This window comes from Pseudorca crassidens, chromosome 2 (genome assembly GCF_039906515.1).
Source record: "Pseudorca crassidens isolate mPseCra1 chromosome 2, mPseCra1.hap1, whole genome shotgun sequence".
NCBI classification, from domain to species: Eukaryota; Metazoa; Chordata; class Mammalia; order Artiodactyla; family Delphinidae; genus Pseudorca; species Pseudorca crassidens.
The window spans coordinates 26,239,235-26,262,652 of NC_090297.1; the positions used below are offsets into that span (position 1 = coordinate 26,239,235).

The following is a 23,418-nucleotide window of genomic DNA, read 5'->3' on the forward strand; positions in this document are numbered from 1 at the left end:
TACTCTTTCCTTCCTTCTCTCTATCACTCTCTTTTGAGCCACCATCTCCCATTCCGTGGCCTTACTGCTATTCCCTCTTTCCTGATGGGACTGGCTGAGCCACAGTCTCTGGGAGATGATGAAAGGCTGCTCTTTGATCCCTTCCCACCCTCCCATCCCTCAAAGCCTCTTCTCCACCCCCAGGAACAAGGAAAAGCAAATGCCTTTCCTCCAGCCCTGAGACCCTCTACCTTCTTCTCCTTAGCCCCGTACATTTCTCCTCCCTTCTCACCTGGTCACCTTCCTGCTGTCTTCCCATGCGGTGCCCTACATGGGCCCTCGCTAGGCTCTGGCCCACTTCCCACCCTTCGCTCTGCTGCTCTGGCTCCAGGGCTGTTCTACCCCAGGCAAGTGAGCCTCTAGTCTAGCTCTCTCCAGCTTAACATGACTTCTAGGGGCTGGCGGCTCTCGGACAAAACAACCTCTGGGCTCAGATTTGGGGTTCTGTAAAAACAGCCTGATATCACAGATTCTCCATGGGCTCTGGAGTCTCCCCAGATACCCCCACCCCATCCCAACTCCTCCACCCACTTCCTTCAGTGTACTTTCCCCTCTGAGGGTCCTGGTTTACATGAGCTCAGTTCTTTTTATTCCTTGTTCTCCCCCGAATTTTTTCTTCTTATTCCCTTTATCTAGGCCTCTTTATTTTCCTTAGACCCCTAAAAGCACCCCCAAGCATCCAGACAGCAGTAGTAGAGATGGACTTTTTCTCACTGGAGGATGTCAAGGAACAGAAATAGGAGGCACCCCAATGGTTCTGCTTGGGTGCGGAACACAACTTTGGGTCACTCCATTTGCCAGAGCAGAAACCTCAAATCCCTTTTGCCTAGAACTGTGGTGCAGGGCAGGAAGGCACATCCTAACATCAGCTGCTAGAAATTGGTGCTAAAATACTCATGTGCAGAGGGGCCAGAGGAGGAGGCTGGGGGAGGCGGCAAGGATGGAAGCATGGTTTTATTAAGTGTGAGGCAGAGAGAGCTGGGCGAGGGAAGACTCCAGAGTAACTGACGGGGTCTCCTTTAACTAGACTTTTCAGGCTCTCTCACCATCTGCTGTGGCTTCTCCTCCATCCCCTAATCCGGGCCTAGGGCCAGAGAAGGATGAGCTCACTCATCTAGTACATCCAAACTGCAATAGCAAAGCTACTAGAATAAACGCTTCTAGGCTGTGGTCTCTCTTTTCTCCCTAGTTTATCCAGGAGCCTCAATCAGACATCGTAGTGAATAAGAACACAGGTTTGGGGGGAATCAGGTTCAGCTTTTTTGTCTTTACCTGGTGACCCTGGATAAGTCACTACCTTCTCTGAGCCTCAGTTTTCTCAATTACAGAATTGTGCCTAATAATAACCACCCTCACAGCTGGAGAAGAAGATAAATAAGCAAAATGCTTCGGACAGTGCGGGGCACATGGCAGACGGCAAAACATGGTCATGACTGCATTTTGGAAGAGTGTGTAGTCACCCGGAAGGCCTCATGGATGACACTTTGCAAACCGCTGCTTTGGGGAAGAAGGCAAAAAGCTGTAAAGACAAAGGATTGTTTGGGGTTCTATTTTGGTCCTCCGTATGTAAGAAACTTAGATTTGGTACAAGGAAGTGGTCACTTAGGTAGGGGATCTAGGTTGTGGCTGAGCAGATTCTAGTCATTTTTTCTCTTTGCTCTTTTCACTTGTGTGTCCTTTATGATTTCACATGTTTATCCTCCCCAAACGGCACTGTGGGATCTGAGTCACCAGATAAGAAAGGAAATTTTGGATCTGCTAAGTATTCCCACTCTCCCCAACCTTCCCTGACTGAATCCATCTAGTATCACTACTCCTCTAATGCTGCACAAATAGTTACCCACTGACACACGCCCTTATGCCCATTCTAGATTTAGCACCCCGGTTGTCCTACCAGACCATGCCAACACGTCCTCCTGGCTAGCCCTGAGATGATTAATCAGGTGGCGTCTCACCTGCACAGTCTGCCGGTCAGGAATGCCACCGTACACAGAAATCTGGGGCCCCGTGGGGCGGCCACTGCCACCGCTGCTGCTATTGTTGCCGCCACTGCTGCTACTGACGCCGCTGGTACTGCTGGCGACACTCGCGCTGCTAGACGTATGGGGGACGGGCAGCTCGTTCTCCATGGCCTACAGGACGGCACAGTCAGGGCGCTCAGGTGGCGGATGAGCAGGCAGGTGCTGGGAGGGAAGAAGCAGGAGGGAAATGCTTAACAAACGCATTCTAGAGGATACACACGTGGCTATCCGCTCTCTACCAGCCTGTGTGGGACTACTTCTGAACTGAGGTCTGCAGCCACCCCTGCCATCAGGACAGGGCTAGGCTTGGCTCACTAGGCGAGGTGTGAAATCAGGTCAGCCTGAATCTAAATTTTACGACTTATTCTGCTAGAGGAGATGAAAAACAGCCTAGGAGGATCCCCTACGATGGGCTTCCTAGCAGTGATCTTAGGGACTATTCCTCACACCATCAAACTTTTCATCACTGGGGTAGAGAAACTGGACATCAGAGAAATTATTATTTGTCCATATTTATATAGGCAGTTCTTGAAAGAAATGGGATCCAAAATCTAGAGAGAACAGAATGAGAGAAAGAGGCAATAAAATAAACTGCAGTGATTATTTTGTTTTGTTTTCCAACCAGAAGAGCTCTGAGTGTGTCTGGAGTCTGTTTCCTTCCTGAAGTACTCACTGAGTGCTCTCTGATCCAATGCTGAGCAGGGCACCACATTGAGCAATTTGGTGAAAATCACAGGTTTTGGAGTCAGAAAGACTTAGGTTTGAGTCCTGGCTCCGCCACTTACCAGCTGGGAAACCTTGGCAAGTCACACTTCTCTAACCTCCTGTCTTAATCTGGCAGACACAAGAGCGTATGGATTGATGGGAGGATAAAGTAAATGAACAATACAAAGCGCTTAGTGGGGTGTCGAGCATATATCGAGTGTTCCTTATGCATTGGCTGTTGTTGTGGTTATTATAACTGTCCCCAGCCTGTTTCCCACTGTCCGGTTCCAGTAGATCAATCCTCTTCCAAGGTGGAACTGGCAGAGCCTCCTGGAACTTCTATCCCAGTCACTAAGGGTAGAAGTGCTAGAAATTCCTTGAGGGACCAGCCGATGATTGGGATTCAGAACTGGAAGCTGCGCATCCCCTTGAGGCAAGGAGTGGAGAAGGGCTGGGAGAGAAGGAAGGAGTGGTGGGAAGGTCATGCCCGTGTCCTAGGTCAAGTTCCTCTCTTTTTCTTCTTTCATGCTATTCCTAAAATCCTAATTTTTATATATATATACATGCTTTTCCTTCTACCCATTCCTTCTTACACCTAAAAACAACACTTCTTTGTCATCCCATCATAGACATTCAGTTCTCTTCTTGCAGAAGATTATGCCAACTTAATAAATGAAGAAAATAATACGATTTTTTCACAGTATTGAGAACATTAGTGCAAAGAACTAAAATAGTCATTAACGTCCCGCCATCTTCCTCCCAGTGTGCTCCCTCTGGAGGTTGTCAGCATTCCTCAGGATGCCTGCCTCAGCCTGGGTGAGTTTTTACCATGGGCTGCAAAAAGTGTAGATGAAGGTTCAAAGACAGGAATGTTGGGGGTGAGGAAGTCCAGGTTACTCCCAGTGGGCAGGCAGCAAGTTGAAGTTCAGAGGCCTATGGCTTCCAAGGCAAAGCAAACAGCACTCACGACCTGGGTCCTTAAGCAGTGATTTCCCCTAATTTCTATATGTCTGCTTTGACTGCCACAGGGCAAGGCCATCCTCCATGAATTCTCTTTGTCCCGAACTGCACTCAGCCCTGGGCCTCATTTTGGCTACGCACTTGTTAAGGATGCTTATGATGATGCTGGTGGTGCAGGTTGATGAAACAGCGAAGTCTACAAGTATTTCCTGTGCCCTGCTCAGTTGGAATCTACCTCATCTTACGCTCCATGGAAGGAAGCATTGGCTGGACAGAAAGCAGTAGAAGGCATAATTCTGATCCTGCAGAAACTGACAACCTAGTTGTCGAGATGAGGCTCCGTTGGGATTTTGAGGCTCACCAAGCAACAGATCAGTAAATGGGAGTTAGATTCAAGCTTGGAATATCCCACAGAATCCCAAAGTCTCTTCTTAGTTCAATGGCCCACCTCCCTTTCCCAAACTGTTGATCAGAATTGGGTTTCAGTTCTTGCTTTGCATCCCACCCTAGGAAATCTCAACGGAAGTATTGGTCCTTATAACCATAAACAAATAAAATAAAACAAGGCAGCAGCCACAGCAAGTTAAGGAGAGGGCAGTCTACATCCTGGATCAAGCCTCAGCTCTATTTTTTTTTTTTTCTTTTGCAGCAGCTAGGGCAGATCTTGGGCACAGTGTAAACTCAATCCTTGATGAGAAATAAAACAAGACAACATTCTAAAGAAAGTGTGGCATTTGTTCATGGAAAAACTGCACAGGCAAGACAGCAACTGCTCCGAGAGAGAGAGAGAGAGAGAGAGAGAGAGAGAGAGAGAGAGAGAGGGAGTGAGAGAGAGAGACAGACAGACAGACTGACCTTAGTAACGTGGGGACAATATGTTTCCTGAGGTCTCTTGCCCGCCTGCCCCCTTCCTTCTGCTAACAAGCATGCCTTTCCCTCCTGTCTTCATCACCTCTTCTTGGCTTCTGCATACCCTCTTCCGCTTTCCCCCTCTTCTGTCTTGTTAATTTCTGCCCCCAGCCCCTGGTTTTCCCATTCTTGCTGCTGCCTCCTCAGCCCTATCCTCTCTCACTCCTGTGCTCACGCCTGCCCTCCCTTTCCCCACCCTCCTGTGTGCTCACACTCACCTGGCTGTCTGATTCTCTTGGACATGTGCATATACCCCCGCCCTCTAGCCCTCATTCCATTGACCCTGGCGGGCTGCTCTGGTTACTCAGATGAGCTCTCTCCCCACTCCTGCCCTCTTTTCTCTCTCTCAGACCCTCTCCCAGTTGCAGCCGGCTCACTCTGGGCCCCATTCCCTGGCTCCAGCTCCCTCCCCATTCTCTCTCGTGGTCCCCCTGCCTGGCCATCTCACTCCCTCAGGCCTGATGAGGCACGTCCTCTCTTTCATTCCCATGCACATGCCCTTACTCTCCGGACAGCGCATACTCCCTCTCCCTCCCCTTCTCGCTGGCTGGCCGGTTTTCTCGGTTCCAGCTCCCACTTTTGATGGCTACAGCTGTCTCTCCAGGGCACACACACTCTCTCTCTCCGGCTCCCTCTCAGTCTCTCCTGCAAAGCACACAGGAGGGAAGGACAGACTCTGCCTAAGAAACTAGGGACCGCTTCAAAGGAGAAGTAACATTTGAGCTACCTGAACCCACGCTTTCTCCGCTTTCACAGCATAAAGCTGCCCTGTCCCACCTTCCACTCCTTGTCAACCACCTCTAGAACGTTCCCGAATAAACACGCTCCTAGTTTTTCGCAACCTGAACATCTACCGCATGTGGGGTATGTTTGCTAAGTACTGGAAATTAAAAAGAGGTAGATGACATGGATCCTCCTTTTCGGGTTCATAACTTTTTTTTTTTTTTTTTTTTTTTGCTGTACGCGGGCCTCTCACTGTTGTGGCCTCTCCTGTTGCGGAGCACAGGCTCCGGACGCGCAGGCTCAGCGGCCATGGCTCACGGGCCCAGCCGCTCCACGGCATGTGGGATCTTCCCGGACCGGGGCACGAACCCGTGTCCCCTGCATCGGCAGGCGGACTCTCAACCACTGCGCCACCAGGGAAGCCCTTGGGTTCATAACTTTTGAAGGCATATTAGAAACAGTAAAACCTAAGGCCTCTTGCCCAGGAAAAAATGCACAGATGTATAAAAAAATGTACTGACAATTGTAGAGGTTCCTGAATCCTTTGAAGCCTGTTCCTTACCTCTGGACTCTGTTTCTTAGTTGGTAGGGACTGGGCACGAAGTACAAAGTTAAAGTTACAAATAATAGTGCTGACCCTCTGCCAAATGAGCGATGAGACCACACCTGCTGGCGTTCAGAAGAGTGGGGTGTTGAGGAGCATGTGTGGTGTGACAGAGGGAAAGTGGAGGAGGTTACTGTAGGCTTTGTGAGTGCCGAGATTGACACTTCTGCTGGGTAGTCACTGCTGTAGGGGAACAGATGGCCAGCCCTTCCCTCTGCCCATTCTCTGGTCTCTCAATCTTCCCAAGAGAGGCAAAGTGCTGAAGGAGACAGAGCATGGAGTCAGGCAATCCTAGCTCTGGGAATGCTAGCTCTGCTGTGACTAGCTGTATGGCCTTGGGCAATGCAGTTTACCTCTCTTAGTTTTAGTTTCCTAATCTGCAAAACTGGGTAATAAGAATACCTATTTGGGGGGTGGTATATGTGGGTTAGGATTAATCTCTTAGCTTCATCCCACTTTTCTAACCTTATATTCTACAATGTGAGTCCACTGCTCTGGTTTGGTAGATCTGCTTTTTTTCTCCCAAAGACCACATACCCATGTGCTCGTGATTACCTCCTCCGCTCTTCAATTTTGATGAAGTCCAATTTAACTTTTTCTTTATGGTTGCTGTCATATCTAAGAGGCCATTGCCTAATCCAATGTTTTGAAGGTTTACACCTAGGTTCTTCTCAAAGAGTTTTATAGTTTTAATTTTTACATGTAAGTCTTTGATCCATTTTGAATTAATTATTGTATATGGTGTGAGGTAGAGGTACACCTTCATTATTTCTTAACTTTTTTATCCTGGTAAGATATATATAACGTAAAACTTGCCCATTCATAATGTTGTGAAACCATTACCACTATCTATTTCCAGAATTTTCACCACTCCAAAGAGAAACTCTGTCATCATTCAGCAATAACTCCCCATTCCTCTCTCCCCCGCAGCCCAGCCCCTGGTAAATTCTCATCTACTTTCTGTCTCCATGAATGTCTACTCTAGAAATCTCATATAAGTGAAATCATGTAATATTTGTCCTTTTGTGTCTGGCTTATTTCATTTAGCATAATGTTTTCAAGGCTCATCCATGTTGTAGCATGTATCAAAATTTCATTCCTCTTTATGGCTGAATAATGTTCCATTGTATGTATATATCACACTTTGTTTATCCATTCATCCGCTGATGCACACTTGGGTTGTTTCCATATTCTGACCATTGTGAATAACACTACCATGAGCGTTGGTATACAAGTATCTGTTTGAGACCTTGCTTTCAGTTCTTTTGGGTATATACTTAAGAGTGGAAGTGCTGGACCATATGGGAGTTCAATGTTTAGCTTTTTGAGGAACCACCAAACTGGCTATTTCCTACCTCTGTGGTTTTACTCATGTTGTTCCCTTCCCCTGAAATGCCTGCCTTCCATTTTTCACTTAACCAGCTCCCTAGATCATCAGAACAACTTGTGTCTCTTCTGTGAAACCTTCACTGAATGCAGCGTCCTCTAACGCTTCTCTTGCTTCACACTGGGTCCTAATTTCTTTCTTAAAGCCATCCAGTTGGTTGACTTACCCCAAGACACTTTGTGCTTACCTCTCTCCTAGCACTTGTCATCACAAGAAAGTGATTTACTTATGTGTCTGTCTTCCCCACTAGACTCTGAACTCCTGGAGAGTAGGGATCGTATCCTGTTTCCCCGTATATACCTAGCGTTTCATTCCATAAATGTTTATTGAACAAAATTGCTTGAAACACGCCGTACTCCATCCTACTTCTCACTGGAAAGCTCTGCTTCCTTTCTACCTCATCTTCAGAATTCTTGCCAACTACTTTAAAACATATAGCGCTGGTGATTTAATTTCAGTGCCTTCCATCAACAGTATCTACACTAATAATACTGATTACTTATTAAGCACCTGTTATGTGTCAAGCACTATAGTGAGTGCTTTATATATACACGTGACCTCCCTCATGGGGTAGGTATTATGCCAATTTTGTCAATGAAGGACTTACGAAAGTAACTTATCTAAGGTCATCACAAAACTAGGATGCAAAACCAAGTCTGACGCCAAAGCCAGAGCTCTTCCCACACTACACCCTCTGAGACCTCACCCACGATCTCACCTTAAGCAATTATTTCAATGCCATTGGCCAAAGTCTATATTGGAGCATACTAGATTTTCAGAGGTGTTAAGGAATTGCGATCGCTGAATTTAATCCCTAATTATTAATTAATGTCTATTAAATGTTGTATATTACAAAATAACCTCTCTCTATATATAATATACAAAGGATAATACACAAGTGTACCCACCAGTCAATTTAAGAAACCGAACATTACCACGATCTAAGAAACCGAACATTACCACAATCTCCCTTGTTTTTCCTATGCAAAAACTGAACCCTAGTTTTTGGGGAAGTGAGTCACTCAAGGAGAGAGGGCTCCGCTGACTGTCCTGCAGCAGCATGAACACGGAGGCACCCCCAGAAAACCGGCTGGACTCATGGTGGAGATTTGCTCAACCAGAGGGCTGGAGTTTGCCCTAAGGGGAAATTTGAAGCTAGGGTCCTGCCATATGTCACTTTCTCACTGGTCTCCTGGTGGAAGGGAACTTCTGTTGGAAAGAAACAGAATTAATTAGGAAGCGTGGAACAATACAGCAGCTTTCAAACTTTTTCTACTATAGTTCCCCTCTTTGAACCCAAGTTTTTAAGGCCTTCTGCCTCAAAGCTCTGCTCTGTGGGCTCAAAGCTCTGAAGGCTCAGTGAGGGCCACCGAGGCACATGTGGAGTCTCCTGACACTCCGAACTGGGGCCCCACGTTAGAAAATCTGAACACTTAAACTCGCTCGGCATTAAGCATTTTACACACCCCTATTCAATTTCCTTTTAATTCCTACCCTTATTCCTCCTTCTAACCAGTTCCTTACTTCTCCCCCCAAGGCCACCCATCCCTGTGGACTCCTACTATGAACCCAGGCCAAATCTGATTAATGGCTATAATGTCTAGAACTGAGAGTCTCTTTTTCTCTGGGTTCCAACTCACTGTGTGGTTTTGTGTGAGCCGGAGCTCGGAAGGCTGTGATTCATACGTACTTTAGTCAGTTTTCCCCTCCCAACCGCGAGGGACCACTTTGAGTGATGTGCTGACTGTAACCAGCTCCAGACAGCGATCTGATTACAGGTCTCTGCTGCCCAGAGGGCCTGAGACCGGCAGCTGGAGAAACGCTGATGCTTCTGCCCTCCCAGGAGCCACCGAGTCTGGAGAACACTAGGCCTTTGTCCCGAGGGTCAGGGAAATCCATTTGCTGCGGATTACAGCTGTGACCGAGGTTCCAGGGAAGTAGAGGGGAAAGAAACTGAAAACGAAGCCCTCCAAATGGAGCTTAAAGCCCTGGGGCAGAGTGGGGTGGGCTTCTCCTATGGAAGCGGAGACTGACGGCCGATGAGAGGTCTAGTCTCCCCCCCAGAGGCTGCTGCTGTTATCACCCCTGTAGTGGCTCGGGGGACAGAGAGTTTGAAGAGGCAGGCGACGCTGTTCTTTGCTATGGCTCTGCCTCTCCTCTGGCTGCCTCTCTGTCCAGGAATAAGTCAGTATTGGCAAAGCGTTCAGGCTCTCTAGACTCAGGGGCCCGAGGGGAGGTCTCCTTATGCCTCCCTAAGTTACTGCATCAACCTAAGTGTCCTGATTTGCACTGATCTGATTATGTCTCTGGCAGCTGTCTGAGGTTACTGATACGCTGGAAGCAGTCCAAATGGATTCAGCTCAAACCACCGCAGAAAGTTCCCTCTCTCTCCCCAGTCCTCTGCATGTTGTCTCCTTTAGTGTCTCTAGAAACCCAAGCAAATAAATGAGGGCTCACAAAGCAGAAATGAAGGATGAGACGTTAAAACTGACCACACAGTCCCAGCCATCAAAGTCGAACAATTTCATTGTGAAACAGAACCCAACACATAAATTTTAAGAAAGCCCTGGGATGCATTTATTTATTTTACTTTGTACTCTGAAATAATTTTAGACTTACAGAAAAGTTGGGAAAATAGCCAAGAGTTCCTATATACTCTTATGAACCACAGTATAATGATTAAAACCAGGAATGTCACATAGATACACTATTATTAAACAAATTACAGACCTTATTTGGTCCTTCTTCTGGTCCAGGATATCACATAGCATTTGGTTGTCATGCCTCCTTAGTCTCCTCCAATCTGTGACAGTTTAGTCTTGTCCTGTCTTTCATGCCATTGACATTTTTGACGAGTACTGGTCAATTATTCTCTAGACTGCCCCTCAATTTGAGTTTGTTTGGTGTATTTTTTTTTTCTCATGATTAGAACGAGGTTAGCCTTTTTTGGGGAAAAATACCACAGAAGTGATGTAGTGTCCTTCCCAGTGCCTCATCTCAAGGGATACATGTTATCGATAGGTCTATCATTGGTGATGTTAACCACAGTTACCTGGTTAAGGTCAGAACCTCATACATTTAAATGAACAAACTTTTTCCAAAAGCTCATTGTTTTCTTTATAATTTATCAAGTGTTTCCATAACAAGCTGGTGCTGGTTGGCGGAAGAATGTGAAGAGGAACAAGAAGGATTTGGTCTCTTGTGGACGGAACATACAGTTAACGCCAGGTTATGGAAACACTGAGTGTTTGCAGTGGAGGCACTTTAGTCTCACTGCTCTGAGACGGGGCAGCCGTGCAGCCTGCCTCGCCTACGGCAGCCGTGCAGCCTGCCTCGCCTACGGCAGCCGTGCAGCCTGCCTCGTCTACGGCAGCCGTGCAGCCTGCCTCGCCTACGGCAGGGCCTGGCACTTCTGTAATGGCCTGAGAGCAAATAGTTTAGGCTCTGCTGTGACCATGCAACTCTGCTGGGCGAAAGCAGCCAAGACAAGTCCTAAGTGGAGTGGGGCTGTGTTCCAATACAATAGTAGTTACAAAAAGGGAGGTGGGCCGGGTTCGGCCTGCGGGCTGTAGTTTCCAGGGCCCCTGATCTGTGCACACCCACATGGCTGACCGTGTACCTGCAGCAGGTTGGCTAACAGCATGGGCTTTGGTGTTAGAAAGACCTGGGTTCAAATTCTAACCAGGCCACACATTAGCCGTGTGTCCTTGAGCAAGTTAAGTCACCTTTGGGGCCTCAATTTCTTCAGGAGTGAAATGAGACCCCATTTCCCTCATGGGCTGGTTAAATGCGATGTCTGTAAAGCACTGAGGACCATACTTAGCAAAGAGTAAGCATGTGATGAATGGCAAGGCTGTGAGCCTGATTTGGGATTTGGAAAATGATCCCTTTAAGCATGTTACATAGTGAGGATCCCATAAGTTATTTTTATCATCAGCCACAGTCACGCTCAAGTCTCTTTATAAAAAACCATGGTCTGTTTTACCTGTTTAAGTGTTCGTCTCTTTTGTAAAGGGCACTTTTCCAGAAGGCTCTTTAGGAACATAAGATTTAAAGGCAGCCCATCTCTATATTGAGCAAGGATGCGTGCTCTAGAGCCGGCCTGCCTGGGCTCAACCTTCAGCTTCTCAGTTTGACTCCGAGCAAATTAGAAAGCCGCTCTAGGCTTCAGTCTCCTTACCTGTAAAACTGGGACAACAATGCCACCTGGTAGGGTTATCTGGAGTATTCGATAGGTTAACACATAGACAGCAGTTAGAACTGTAACTGGTACTTAGTGAACACTTAAAAAATGTTAGCTGCTGTTGTCATGATATGATGAATTATTATTATTATTGACATTATTAAAGGTTCTTCCGTCTTAACTCCAGGGTTTAAAGAGGGATGTTATTCTACTGGTTTCCCAGAAGACAAACTTGGATCCAGTCATTATGTTAAGTTGGTGCCTAACGTTAGGACATCCATCTCTTTAATTTCCCAGCTAGCCATCGTATACTGTATCCATGTCCTTTTTTCTCTCACTTCAAATATTGCCTGTTATGGGTTGAACTGTGTGCCCTCAAAAAGATGTTCAGTTCCTAACCCCCAATGTGCCAGAATGCGGCCTCATTTGGAAACAGGGTCATTGTAGATGTAATTAGTTAAGATGAGGTCATACTGGCACAGGGTAGGCCCCTAATCCAATCTGACTGGTGTCCTTATAAAAGAATGCAATGTAAAGAGGCAGACATACACAAGGAGGAAAGAGCCACGTGAAGACGGAGGCAGAGATTGGAGTTATGTTTTCATAAGCCAAGGGATACCCAGGGCCACCAGAAGCTGGGAAGAGACAAGGAAGTATGTCAGAGGGAGCGTGGCCCTACTGACCTGGATTAAGACCTTGATGTTAGACTTCTAATCTCCAGAACTATGGGACGGTGCATTTCTGTGGTTTGAAGCCACCTAGATTATGGCACAGAAAGAGAGTAGGTTGGGGTTGGGTAAAAGAAGACTATTTCTTGAGAGAAAGATACTTTAATTTCCATCAATAACCTCAAACTTAGAAAAATCTTCTTTTGTGTGTCTGGTGACAAAGTAAATTCTTCATGCTATGGTTTTAGTCGATTCTTCCTTGTTTAGATTTAGTAGAGCTCTGCATTCCTGGGATTTATAGAGAGAAATCTCAGGAGTCAAGGCTATAAAAAGACCTCTATAAAAAGCCTCTCCTTACTAAGTTTCTCCACAGAGCACACATGCACACCTCCCTCCCCCATTTCCAGAGCAGGCCATTTTCTGCTACTCCATCTCAGCCTTGAACTGGCCCGATGCTGGGTTAAACCATGGTAGGCTAGTCTTTCTGCCACTGCTACTTCTTGACAAGCACAACTAAGCCAGGACACGGATTATGGGAAACAGCCAGGCTTTCAAAGTAATTGTTCAAGGGCATGGAAATTTATCTATGAAGTCTTCACCAGCCTTTTTTTCTCTTCTTCTTGTCCTACCCTCCAAACTGGATATACCTCAGACCTACCCAGTGGTTCTACAGGTATCTCTTGACTCTTTGTAGCAGTTGAGGTTAAGAAGTTAGCTCACTCTGTGAACACCAGGGTTAAGAGCACCTTGGAGAAGCACGGGCTATACTGGGGTGCTGCCACCTGAGCATGCTCCCCCCAGAGCTTATTCCAAGAGTGTAGCCTTCCTCCTTTAGAGTTTCCTTTTACGTCCCCTATGAGGAGATTAGGAAATGGGGCTTTGATAGATTACAGAGAGATAGGTTCCCTGGGATGGAAGTGGTACCTCCTGTCACGAAGACTCTTGGTCTGTATGTGAATGATCCTTTATCCACTAGGAGGCCAGTGGCTTTAGGCCTGGTGCTGGTAACCGGTAATTCTTGCCATTTTGGGGGTACTTGCTCAGGGACAGCAGCTTTATATGCATGGTTTCATTTATTCCTCACAACAAACCTATGACACAGGGATTATGTCTTCATTTTTCCCACAAGAAAACTGTGGTTCAGAGCGGTCCAAAAACTTATGTGAGGCCATAGAGCTTGCAAATGGCGGGCGCAGGATCTGAAACCAGGGTTGCAAGTCCACACACAAGAGGCAGAATGACTTGTGCTCCCTCCAGTCTAGGCCTCTCTGGGCCAGTGAGTTCTCATCAGTTTAACTTGGCTCCTATTGCCTTCCTGCTAGACTGTCTCACAGGCGATATCTCAAGCAGCGGGTCAGTCCACGGCCGGCCTGTCAACTGTAACTCTTCCAGGGCTTGCCTCGTACTCCAGAAATCACACCTGGAGTGATAACTGGGGCGTGTTTAACCTTTGTAGGTCTTTCCTGTTCCTATTTTCAGATATATTATCTTACTTAGATATAAGCCTGGCCCTGTTGGCGGTGTTTACAAAATCATTTGCACAATCTAATTGAAAAGTAACACAAAACAAAAACATCTGCCCCACAGTCCTTTGGGGAGTAGGGATGAAGGAAACCTACCTTTCCCGAAAGCCTACTATGTGCCAGGCACAGGCTCAGGGAGGCAGCTCGATTTAGAAGAAAAAAGGAGGAGCTCCACATTCAGAGAAAGCTGCCTTGATTTCTGCCGCTGCTCTAGCTAGGAAACCTTAGACAGGTTACTTAGCATCCACAAGCCTCAGTTTCCTCATCTGTAAACAGTGCTAATGATACAGATTTTCAAGAGTTATTGGGAGAAGTGAATAATAAAATGCAAGCAAGACACCTAGCCCAGTGAGTGGCACTGAAGAGGCATTTAATAATTATTAGCCTCCCTCTGCCTGCTTACTCTTTCTGGCATCGTTTTGGAGTAGTAATTACTGCTGAGGAAGCAGGCGCTGAGTGGTCAAGTGACTTGTCCAAGATCACAAAGCTATTAAGTGGCATAAACCAGAAGAGTCTGAGAATAGAACTCAAGTCTGAACTGTAAATATGGGAGGCGACTTGAACGTGGAGAAGGGAAAACGCTCGAAAATCTGGGCTTTTAATCCTTTACAATTGTTGAACATACTCTTATTCCAGGCTTGATTATAAGTTCTTCCCCAGAGTCCAAAAAGCCCCATTCTAACTTTAGGAATTTCCTTTCTAAGAAAAGTGGGGTGGCGGGGGGGAAGGAAAAAAAAACCCCACCCCACCTACAGGTGAAACTGGAAGAAGTAGTAACCAGGTAGACTTAACCATGGTGTGTGTATGAGAGGGGCGTGTTCACGCATGTGCACTCATGCACATGTGTGCTGGGAAGGAAGGGGGAAAGCGAGAGACTAGAAGCTTATTAGCGTCTGCTATTTCTAGGTTAAGTGCCTCACACAGCTCCAAGCTCTGTGCGGTAAGAGTGCTTCAGAAATCCAGAGAGTAAGTGATCAATAAACACTGTTCTTGGAGCTGCTTTTCATGCAGTGATTGGTTTGTCAGTTTGCAAGGTGTCTGGACTAGTACTAAGCCTACATTACATTGTAAACAGGTGTACAACTTGAGATTTTAGCCTCCTTCCTCCACCCCTCTCTTCCCATCTTCTTTGGGACAGTCCCCTCCTTAGGACCTCACTGCTTCAGCCCAGCCCACCAGTTAAAGGACTTGGCCATTCCTAAGAGGCTTTCTCTTGCTGTGCTTCTGCCCCAGCAACTTGTCCTGGCAGCTGTTTCATAGCTTTGGGATCACAAGGCAATTGCAGAGTAACCCCCACACTAGACACCCCCCACCCCCCTGCCCCGGCCCAGCTCAGGGCCTCCTTTCCCTCCTTTGTCCCAAATAATAGCCTCTAATTGCTATTAACATTCCTCTCTAGCACATACATAAGGCATGTCTGTGCTCAGCCTGTGATCTACTGTCACTACCAGTCTTTTGTTTCCTATTGTACTTGGAATGTTATGTTCTATCCCATTTTATACCCATGCGTTTGCTTTTCTTCCCTTGGCATACCTGCTGCCTTTTAGCTTCTTGTATTTCTAAACCATCTCACTACTGTTTGTAGAAGAAAACTATCTAAATGGGGTAGATCCCCCTCAATCTTCTACTCTTTCCAGTCAAGTATACGTTTACCCTACTTTATTCCTCATATTATAAAACTTAGGTAGCTAATTTTGATAGCTAGAATAGGACTGCAGAGTGGAAATTGTAAGGAGATAGATTTCAACTCAACAGAAAAAAGTGCTTACTAACGGTTGGAGTTGCTAAAAGTGGAGTGGGCTGGTTTGTAAAGAAGTGAGTTTCCAGTCGGCGGAGGCAGTCAAGCAGAGGCTGAGTCATGGCAGGTGTGATCCATGCAGCGTTTGCCTCTAGGATCTCTTTTAACTCTGGTAGTGTATAACCATGAAAATATTTTACTGGACACCAGAAATCCAAGGGAAAATGTAAGTTGTTGCTTATTTTTATAGTACTTCCATTTATGAACGTTCTAAATGCTAGTCTTGTTTTTCAAGAGGCAGGTCAGCTCCTCACTGGTTTTCATCATTCTAGTTACCAACAAAAAGAATAAACTCCATTAGTGTGAACTTCCTGATTCTCATCATCTACTCAAATGAGAAACTATTGTTCTTATTTCATGGATGGGGCAGCCACAAAGTGGCTAAGTACAGAAGCTGATCATTTCTTTTGTTGGACTTTCAGGACACTGGTGAAACACAAAACTAGCTCACCCAACCAACATCCATCCTTCCCATGTTCGTTGAACAATTATTATGTGCTTGGTACTGAATGAAATACAAAAATGATTCAGATATTGACTCTGGAGTTAAAGTTTATGAGGAGGAATAAGAAAAGTACATACATAAATATATCAGGAATTGGCAAACTTTTTCTGTAATGGGCCAGTTAGTAAAAAGTTCAGGATTTGAGGACTGCACACGGTCTCTGTTGCATACTCTTCTTTGATCCCCGTCCCCCAACCATTCCTACTTTGCTGATCCCTGAAATGTAACAAGATGTAAAGTGATAACCTTATTACATTTTGAATTAGCTAGGAGTTTCATTTGGGGTGGGCCTGCAAAGATGGGTTTGATTGGGACTTTGGAAGTAGGGAGGGGGCATTCTAGTTGGAAGGAGATCCTTCCCATTACACGCTGTCCTCCATTTTCTATTCTTACAGCAGAGGTTTTCAAAGAGTGGTCAGTATCATCTGGGAACTTATTAAAAATGCAAAATTTCAGGCCCACAGTGGTTCCCAAACTTTAGCATACCTGAGAATCCACCTGGAGAGTTTGTCAAAACAGACTACAGGCCCCACCTGCAGATCTGTGATACTGCCGGTCCAGGGACCGCTGTCTTGGAGAGCATCTGTCACATCTGTACAGAGGGTGTTGATGTTGCCCTGCACCAGGTTCGTGCCATCTAGTGCACGTACTCAGAAAGGGGCTTTGAGCCACTGTAAGTTCAGGATGACTTTTCCCTCTGGGGCAGGGGCTTGGAATCTTGTTAGGCTCACCCACTGGAGGGAGTTAGTCACTGTGGAGGGCTGTCTGCTTGGGAGCCTGTGTTCCCTTCTGCACTTGCTTATTGGTACACATTCTGTCTTGCTCCTGTTACATTTGTATATTTGTATCGCTGTTACAAAATGGTCCCCTCCCACTGGGCAGGGGACCACCTCCACTGATCAGGCCAAAAAAAAAAAAAAAGACAGTGCTTCTATTTTTGCATTTAAATTAAATGACTTCTAAAAACTCAGATGTCAAGCTCAGAGAGTCTGAGCTGAGGAGGCGGGTAGAAGGGAAAGACAAGCCAGAGAGAGGACCCAGAGGAATCTCAGAGGAGGCTGTGGGCAACCAGACACAGGAGGAGTCATTAATCTGGCAGGCATTGAATGGTACAAGGCAATTAGCTTGCCTGGGGTCGTAGCCAGCCAATGAAGTATGCAGCACGGCAATGGAGGGTCTAGTGTAAGGGCAGGGTCATTGCTAGGGAACTCAAAAGGAGGACAAGATAAGGGAGGTTAGAGGTGGGAAAGCCATCTGGGACTAGCGGGAAGGGAAAGGAGAGCCTCATGGTCTCTATGGATATTCATTACCCCGTGGAAGTGTCCAGGTGTAACTGTACACTTGTCAGGGCTTGCCGTGCTGCTCTTCGAGTATACAGTCTTGAAAATGATCTAAATGCTCCAAAGTGCGTGCGTGTGCACATGTGTCCACTTGCGCACGTGTACACACACACACTCGCTCGCACACACACACAAATGCTCTCTTCATGTTACTCTTCATTCACCTGCCGAGTCCAACCAGGCAGAAGGGTAGGCTGACGACTGCCTGGCTGAAAAACAGTAGGACCACATGCCTAAACGCTGGTGGAGTCACAACAGACACAATCCCAAACTTCAGTTTATGGGGCTTCCTTCCACATTTGAAAGCATGCTTGGATCGCCTCTGTCACACGCCTCATTCACACGCACATTCTCAGGTCTGTTCTTTGCAGGCATTCTCCAGCCACACGAATGGGGTCTTATCTTCCTACACACACTCTCCAGACACATTCATTTATTCATCGTCACTTGGAGTCACTCTCATATATTAAGCACTATCTCCTGCTTCTCAAAATCACTTCAAATGTCAGAGTTGCTTCCATAGCTCCTGTTCCTGCTGTCTGTGGGAACTGCTAGCTTTGTCATACTTATAAGAAAGGAAAATGTACCAATATTGGCTTGACTGAGTAAAGAGCCCAACCCAAAGCAGATTGTCCTACCGTGGGATGCAGGTTTGTGGCTGTGGTGTCCCCGCCTTCAAGACCATCCCATTCATCTCTCTTTGTTCCACTCCCTCTCTCTTCCTGCACAACGCTGCAACCACACACTCCGGGTTGGGAAAAAAAAAAAAGACAGGCTAGCTAATTTCCTGATGATTATGTTGTTACCTAGCAACAGCCAATGGGGGGCTGGGCTTTTTGCCTGCAGTATTTCATGCAAATAGTTTGGAGAAATTGCAGGGTAATCCAGGCTGCTTAGTCTGTCTTCTCAGGGGACGTATTACAAAATAAAACCAACCCAAAAGGGGACTACTGAAGCCAGGCACATGCTTCAGATAGCAGGCCATCTGATCTCTTTTCCTCACCCCCTCTGCCCTGCACCCCCTGACAAAAGAACACGGGTCCCACAGACAGACACTCAGGGAGGCCAAAAAGTTGAAAAGAGGGGCTCATTAGCAGCCATCCTTTACCCTGGATCTCCATTCTGATAAATGGAGCCCAGAGCAACCTCTGATACTCTGGAAACCCTACTTCCCCGGGAAGGCCAGAACACTGCATTCTCAGTAGTTGTCTGTGGAGGACATGAAGTAGGAGGCTCCACAGCCCTCCTGTTCAGAAAGGAGCTAAAACGTGGCACTTCTAGCCTGATTTAAGATCCTCATCTATGCCCACTCTGGCCTGTCTCACATGGGAAAACCTATTATTCACAATTGCATTCTTCCTGGTGCCCGCTGGCAAATCCTTACTCAAATGGTTGAACAATGAGAGAAGCCACATCACTCAGAAGACCCCTTAAAGAGGTTTTTGTTGTTGCTGTTTTCCCAACAAGGATTGAGCATTTGATATAAAACGTCAGGAGTCACACAAACCAGCTTTCTGTAAGGCTTAGGGGCCAGTTCACTCAGATCTGAACTGGTGTCATAAAAGGTGAACTCAGAAGACAGTGTCCAGGTCTGTCTCCCCTGGGGAAGTGGGCCAGGCTTCAGATGGTAGGGATCAGATTTCAGTGGTTTGTTTTGTTGTAGTTGTTGACTCAATGCTCAGTAATCAGCTGCTGGATAGCTCCTCCCTGTTGTCTTAACACCGCCTCCAGCCAGCAGTCTTGCAAAGGTGTGTTGTTGGTTACATGGTGAATAGCTAGAGCAGCCCAAGTTACCACTGGGATGGAAAACCGACTCAAAATCCTTATCCTACTCACTTGTGCCTTTTACGTATTTGTAAGACAAGAGATAATTACACTTCAATCATTATAGGGAGGTGGTGACAGCTCTTCAACCTCTGACATTCACAGCCTTGCCATCCATTAAGGAACCAAAGAAAAGAACTGTCAATCTGCCCTTGTTCAGAAAGGCAGAGTTAAGGAATCCCACTCACCCGGGGGGTTGGAAACTCTCTTCCCACCCCAATCCTATGGTGAATTTCAGAAAATGCTTTGAGTCAGGCACATTTATCCTCATAACCTTGGAAATCTTACAATAAACCCCATTTTATAGAAGAGGAAACTGACGAGTAACTTGGCCAAGTGATACAAGGTGGAAAACTGGGATCAGAAAGCTGGTCTTTTTACTCTGAAGTCTGCATTGTGACATCCAGGTCATCCTAGACCATACCCAAGTCTTTACAGCAGTAAAAATAAAGGAAAAAAGGGAACAGCAACAGAAAGCCACTTTTCAAAGTAAAGAAACAAAAAAACACTAAACGTTTTGCATTTAATATAGTGAAATATATCTTCAGTGATTCTTACCTCTGGTTGCACATTAGAACCACCAGATGATTATGTCAGAAACAATTACACCTGGGCCACAATCCAAACTAATTAATTAATTATTTAAGAGTTTCTGGGGATAAGGGGGAGGCATTGTATTTTAAAAGCTCCTCAAGCTGCTTTGGAAAATGGTCTGGCAGTTTCGTATAAAAATAAACATACACCTACCCTATTACTCAGAAATTCCATTCTTAGGAATTTATTCAAGGAAAATGAAAACATCTGTCCATAAAAAGTCTAATACAAACATGTTCCTGGCAGCCTTATTCATATTAGCTAAAAAACTGTGGTACATCCATATGGTGGAATACTAGTCAGCAATAGAAAGGAACAAACTATCCATCCATACAGGCAACACCATGGATGTATCTCAGAAATGCTATGCTGGATGAAGGAAACCTTACACAAGAGTGCACACTGTATGGTTCCACTTACATGAAGTTGTAGGAGTAGGAAAACTTAATCTAGGGTGGGAAATATCAGAGTGGTGATTACCTCTGGAAGTGGGGGGATGGGGGATAACTGGAAGCGGGCATGACGGGACTTCCGGGGTGATGGCAATGTTCTATATGGTGATAGGGGGTGGTTTACATTAATGTATATTATATGTATACATATACATAGTATATGTTTCTGTCAAAACTTACAGAATGGTGTACTTCAGGTCTGTACATTTCATTGTACACAAATTTTACCTCAAAAGAAAAAAGAAACAAATATTGAACTCCAGTTAATGATATGCATGCTGAAGTGTTTAGGGGTGAAGCATTCTGATGCCTGCAACTTACTTTGAAACTGCATAAAAAAGAAGCTAGACTCATGAATGGATAGAGGGATGGATAGTTGGATAGATATGTGGTAGGGCAAGTATGGTAAAATGCTAACTGTAGAATCTAGAAAAATATACGTATATAATATTCCCTGTATAATTCTTTCAACATTTTCATATGCTAAGAATTTTCATAAATAAATAAATTGGGGGGGAAAAAGCTCCCCAGGTGATACCAGTGAGCAGACATTGGGATAAAAGACACATTTTAATTGTCTTAGTTGAAAAGTACGAAATGAATAATGCTGTGTCCCTAATCTCCAGAGATGACTGCAATCACCCCCTCAACACACACACACACACACACACACACACACACACACACACACACACACAGAAAAGAAAAAAAATCTGAAACCCTGGAATAAATGAATAAATGGTCAAGTTGAAATAAGACTTCCTAGAGTCAGGCTAGATCTTATGAGGACACTATGGCCTACTTCACACTGGACTTAAATAGGACACATCATTTGACATATGGTCTGATGAGACAAAATGTTTGAAACGAGGACAGCTCTGGAAAATCTAGGCAATACAGTGGCTATACTTAAGCTCTAGAACTGGAAACCCTTAAACCATGCTCAGCAAGTATGAGAGTGAAGTGCTATTCACTACTCAGCATTTGGCTTAAAAGCTCCTATTCAGCCCCTGATTCTCCTCCAGGGCTTGTACGTCCAGCCTTCTCAGAGTGTAATTTTCCCTCCTCCATTTTCTCCCGGTTGGACCACAAATCCATAGGGATCATGCAGGGTTGGGCGTTAGAGAGGGAGAAGCTGGTGTGGGGTGCTCCAAAGGATCGGCATGGACAGTTGATTTCAACGGGGTGGGGAAAGGGTGAGGGGAGGAGTAATGGGGGAAATAATGCAGTCAAGTGCAATATGGAGCCCCTATTCCCTGAGCTGCCCCATTTATTCTGTGTAATTGCTTCATTTCCACCGGCGGTGCATCTCAAAATGAATTTCATTACTGGTGCCTTGGATATCATATTGATTACCAGTTTCATCGATTCTTATCTTGCTAATTAGCATATAAATTAGCCATTTGGGGGAGGCATTAGGCAAAATTGAATTTTCTCCTTAATCTTCTTTCAGAAGGTAAATGAAAATGGATGTGGCCTGTTAAGGCCCATGGCCTTCCCATGACAGATCTAAGTGCCGTTCACAGCCAAGGAACCCTTTCCTTGGGGCGAGAGAAGGTTCATGGGAGCAGCCTTCCTACCCCACCCATTGGATGATACTGCTGCCGTCAGAACCCCTTCAGAGGTATCAAGAAAATTTGAGGCAGAGGGTAGATCTGCAAGCAGAGACATGTACCCTTGGAGGAGACATTCTGTGCCAATGGACAACAGTGTCTGCTTCCACATACACATGATGCAGTGGTGTTTACTTCCAAGGCTGGAACCGAGAACGCCATTCTGCTCTTCAGTTCAGCAGTAAGATCAAGGCTCTGGAATCATATTGGGTTGGAATGCCTGCTCTGCCCCTTACCAGCTATGTAATCTTGAGCACTTTATCCTCTCGAAGGCTTGCACTGTCCTCATCTGTACAATGGGGACAATCACAGCACTGCCTTCATTGGGTAGCTGTGAGGATGAAGAGAGAGAATGTATTTGGAGCACTCGGCACAGAGCCCGGCACCCAGCAGAGCTCACAGAACGTCAGCGTTCTTTAGCAGAGAAGAATCTTAGGAAACCGGGTGCCAGGGTTCTCCAGAGGGAGCTCTCAGCTTCAAAGGAAATGTTACTCTGAACTCCCAGGTGCTTAATCCCTAGAACAGGTCATGGGCCATTAGTCAGGCCAGCTTGGTTCCTGCTACTCAAGACCTGAGCCTCAGACCAGTAGATGACATCACCTGGGAGCAGGCTTAAAAAAAAGACTCTTAGGCCCCATCCTAGATCAGCTGAATCAGAATCTGCATTGTAACAAGATTTCTGGGTGATTCACATGCATATTAAAACTTGAGAAGTACTGTTTTAAGTTATCCCCTGTTATGGATTGAATGTTTGTGTCTCCCCAAAATACGTATGTTGAATCCCTACTCCCTCAGTGTGATGGCATTAGGAGGTGAGGCCTTTGGGAGGTAATTAGGATTAGATGAGATCATGAGGGTGGAGCCTTCATGAATGGGATTAGTGCCCTTATAAGAGCTACCAGAGAGCTTGCTTCCTCTGCTCTGCTCTCTGCCATGTGAGGATATAAGAAGTCAGCCATCTGCAACCCAGAAGAGGGCTCTCATCAGAAGCCTATGATGCTGGCACCCTGATTTTGGACTTCCAGCCTCCAATGCTGTGAGAAATACATGTCTGATGTTTATAAGTCACCAGTTTATGGTATTTTGTTATAGCAGCCCAAGCTAAGACATTCTCTTAATTAATCTTCCATGGTTAGAGAAGAAAGGGACTTGGAGATCACCTAGTTAAAACGGGCATCTCAGAAAGATGAGGTAACTTGCCTAGAGCCAGTCCAGGGCAGAGCCCAGACGAGGCTTTCAGTCTTCTGACGCTGAGACTGGTCCGGGGTCAGCAGTGCCTCCAGTGGCACAGAAGGTGGCAGTTTTGACGCTGCCTCGAGATACAGCCACAGGGGACTTTGGAAGAGGGAGATTCTGTTTCGTTTGGAATATTGTTGAGGGCTTTGCATCCCAGTTACTCGGATGACCTCAGCAGAGGATACAGATGTGATAGAGGAAAATACAGAAGCGCATTCTTCTCACCCTTGATCACCTCTGCAGGCCCCTGCCCTTTGAACTCAGAATGCTTCAGGTGAGGACACACGAGAACTGCTAACAGGGATGCTCCGGAGAAGGTGACGGAGTGGCAGAG

At 46.0% G+C, this 23,418-nt stretch overlaps 1 protein-coding gene and 1 long non-coding RNA gene across 6 annotated transcripts in view; one reads left to right on the forward strand and one right to left on the reverse strand.

Moving 5' to 3' along the window:
• Positions 1-23,418, reverse strand: part of PHC2 (polyhomeotic homolog 2) — a 102,747-nt gene that overhangs the window by 46,971 nt on the left and 32,358 nt on the right. For 4 of the 5 annotated variants that reach the window (XM_067725376.1, XM_067725375.1, XM_067725378.1 and 1 more), the window contains exon 2: positions 1,995-2,222. In XM_067725376.1, the coding sequence (XP_067581477.1) occupies positions 1,995-2,168 (174 nt within the window). In that variant the 5' untranslated portion in view covers positions 2,169-2,222. Of the gene's footprint in view, positions 1-1,994; positions 4,400-23,418 lie in introns of those variants that run through there. The other variant, XM_067725377.1, reaches the window with a different exon arrangement.
• Positions 1-23,418, forward strand: part of LOC137218472 (uncharacterized) — a 61,042-nt gene that overhangs the window by 26,502 nt on the left and 11,122 nt on the right. The window lies entirely within an intron of this gene.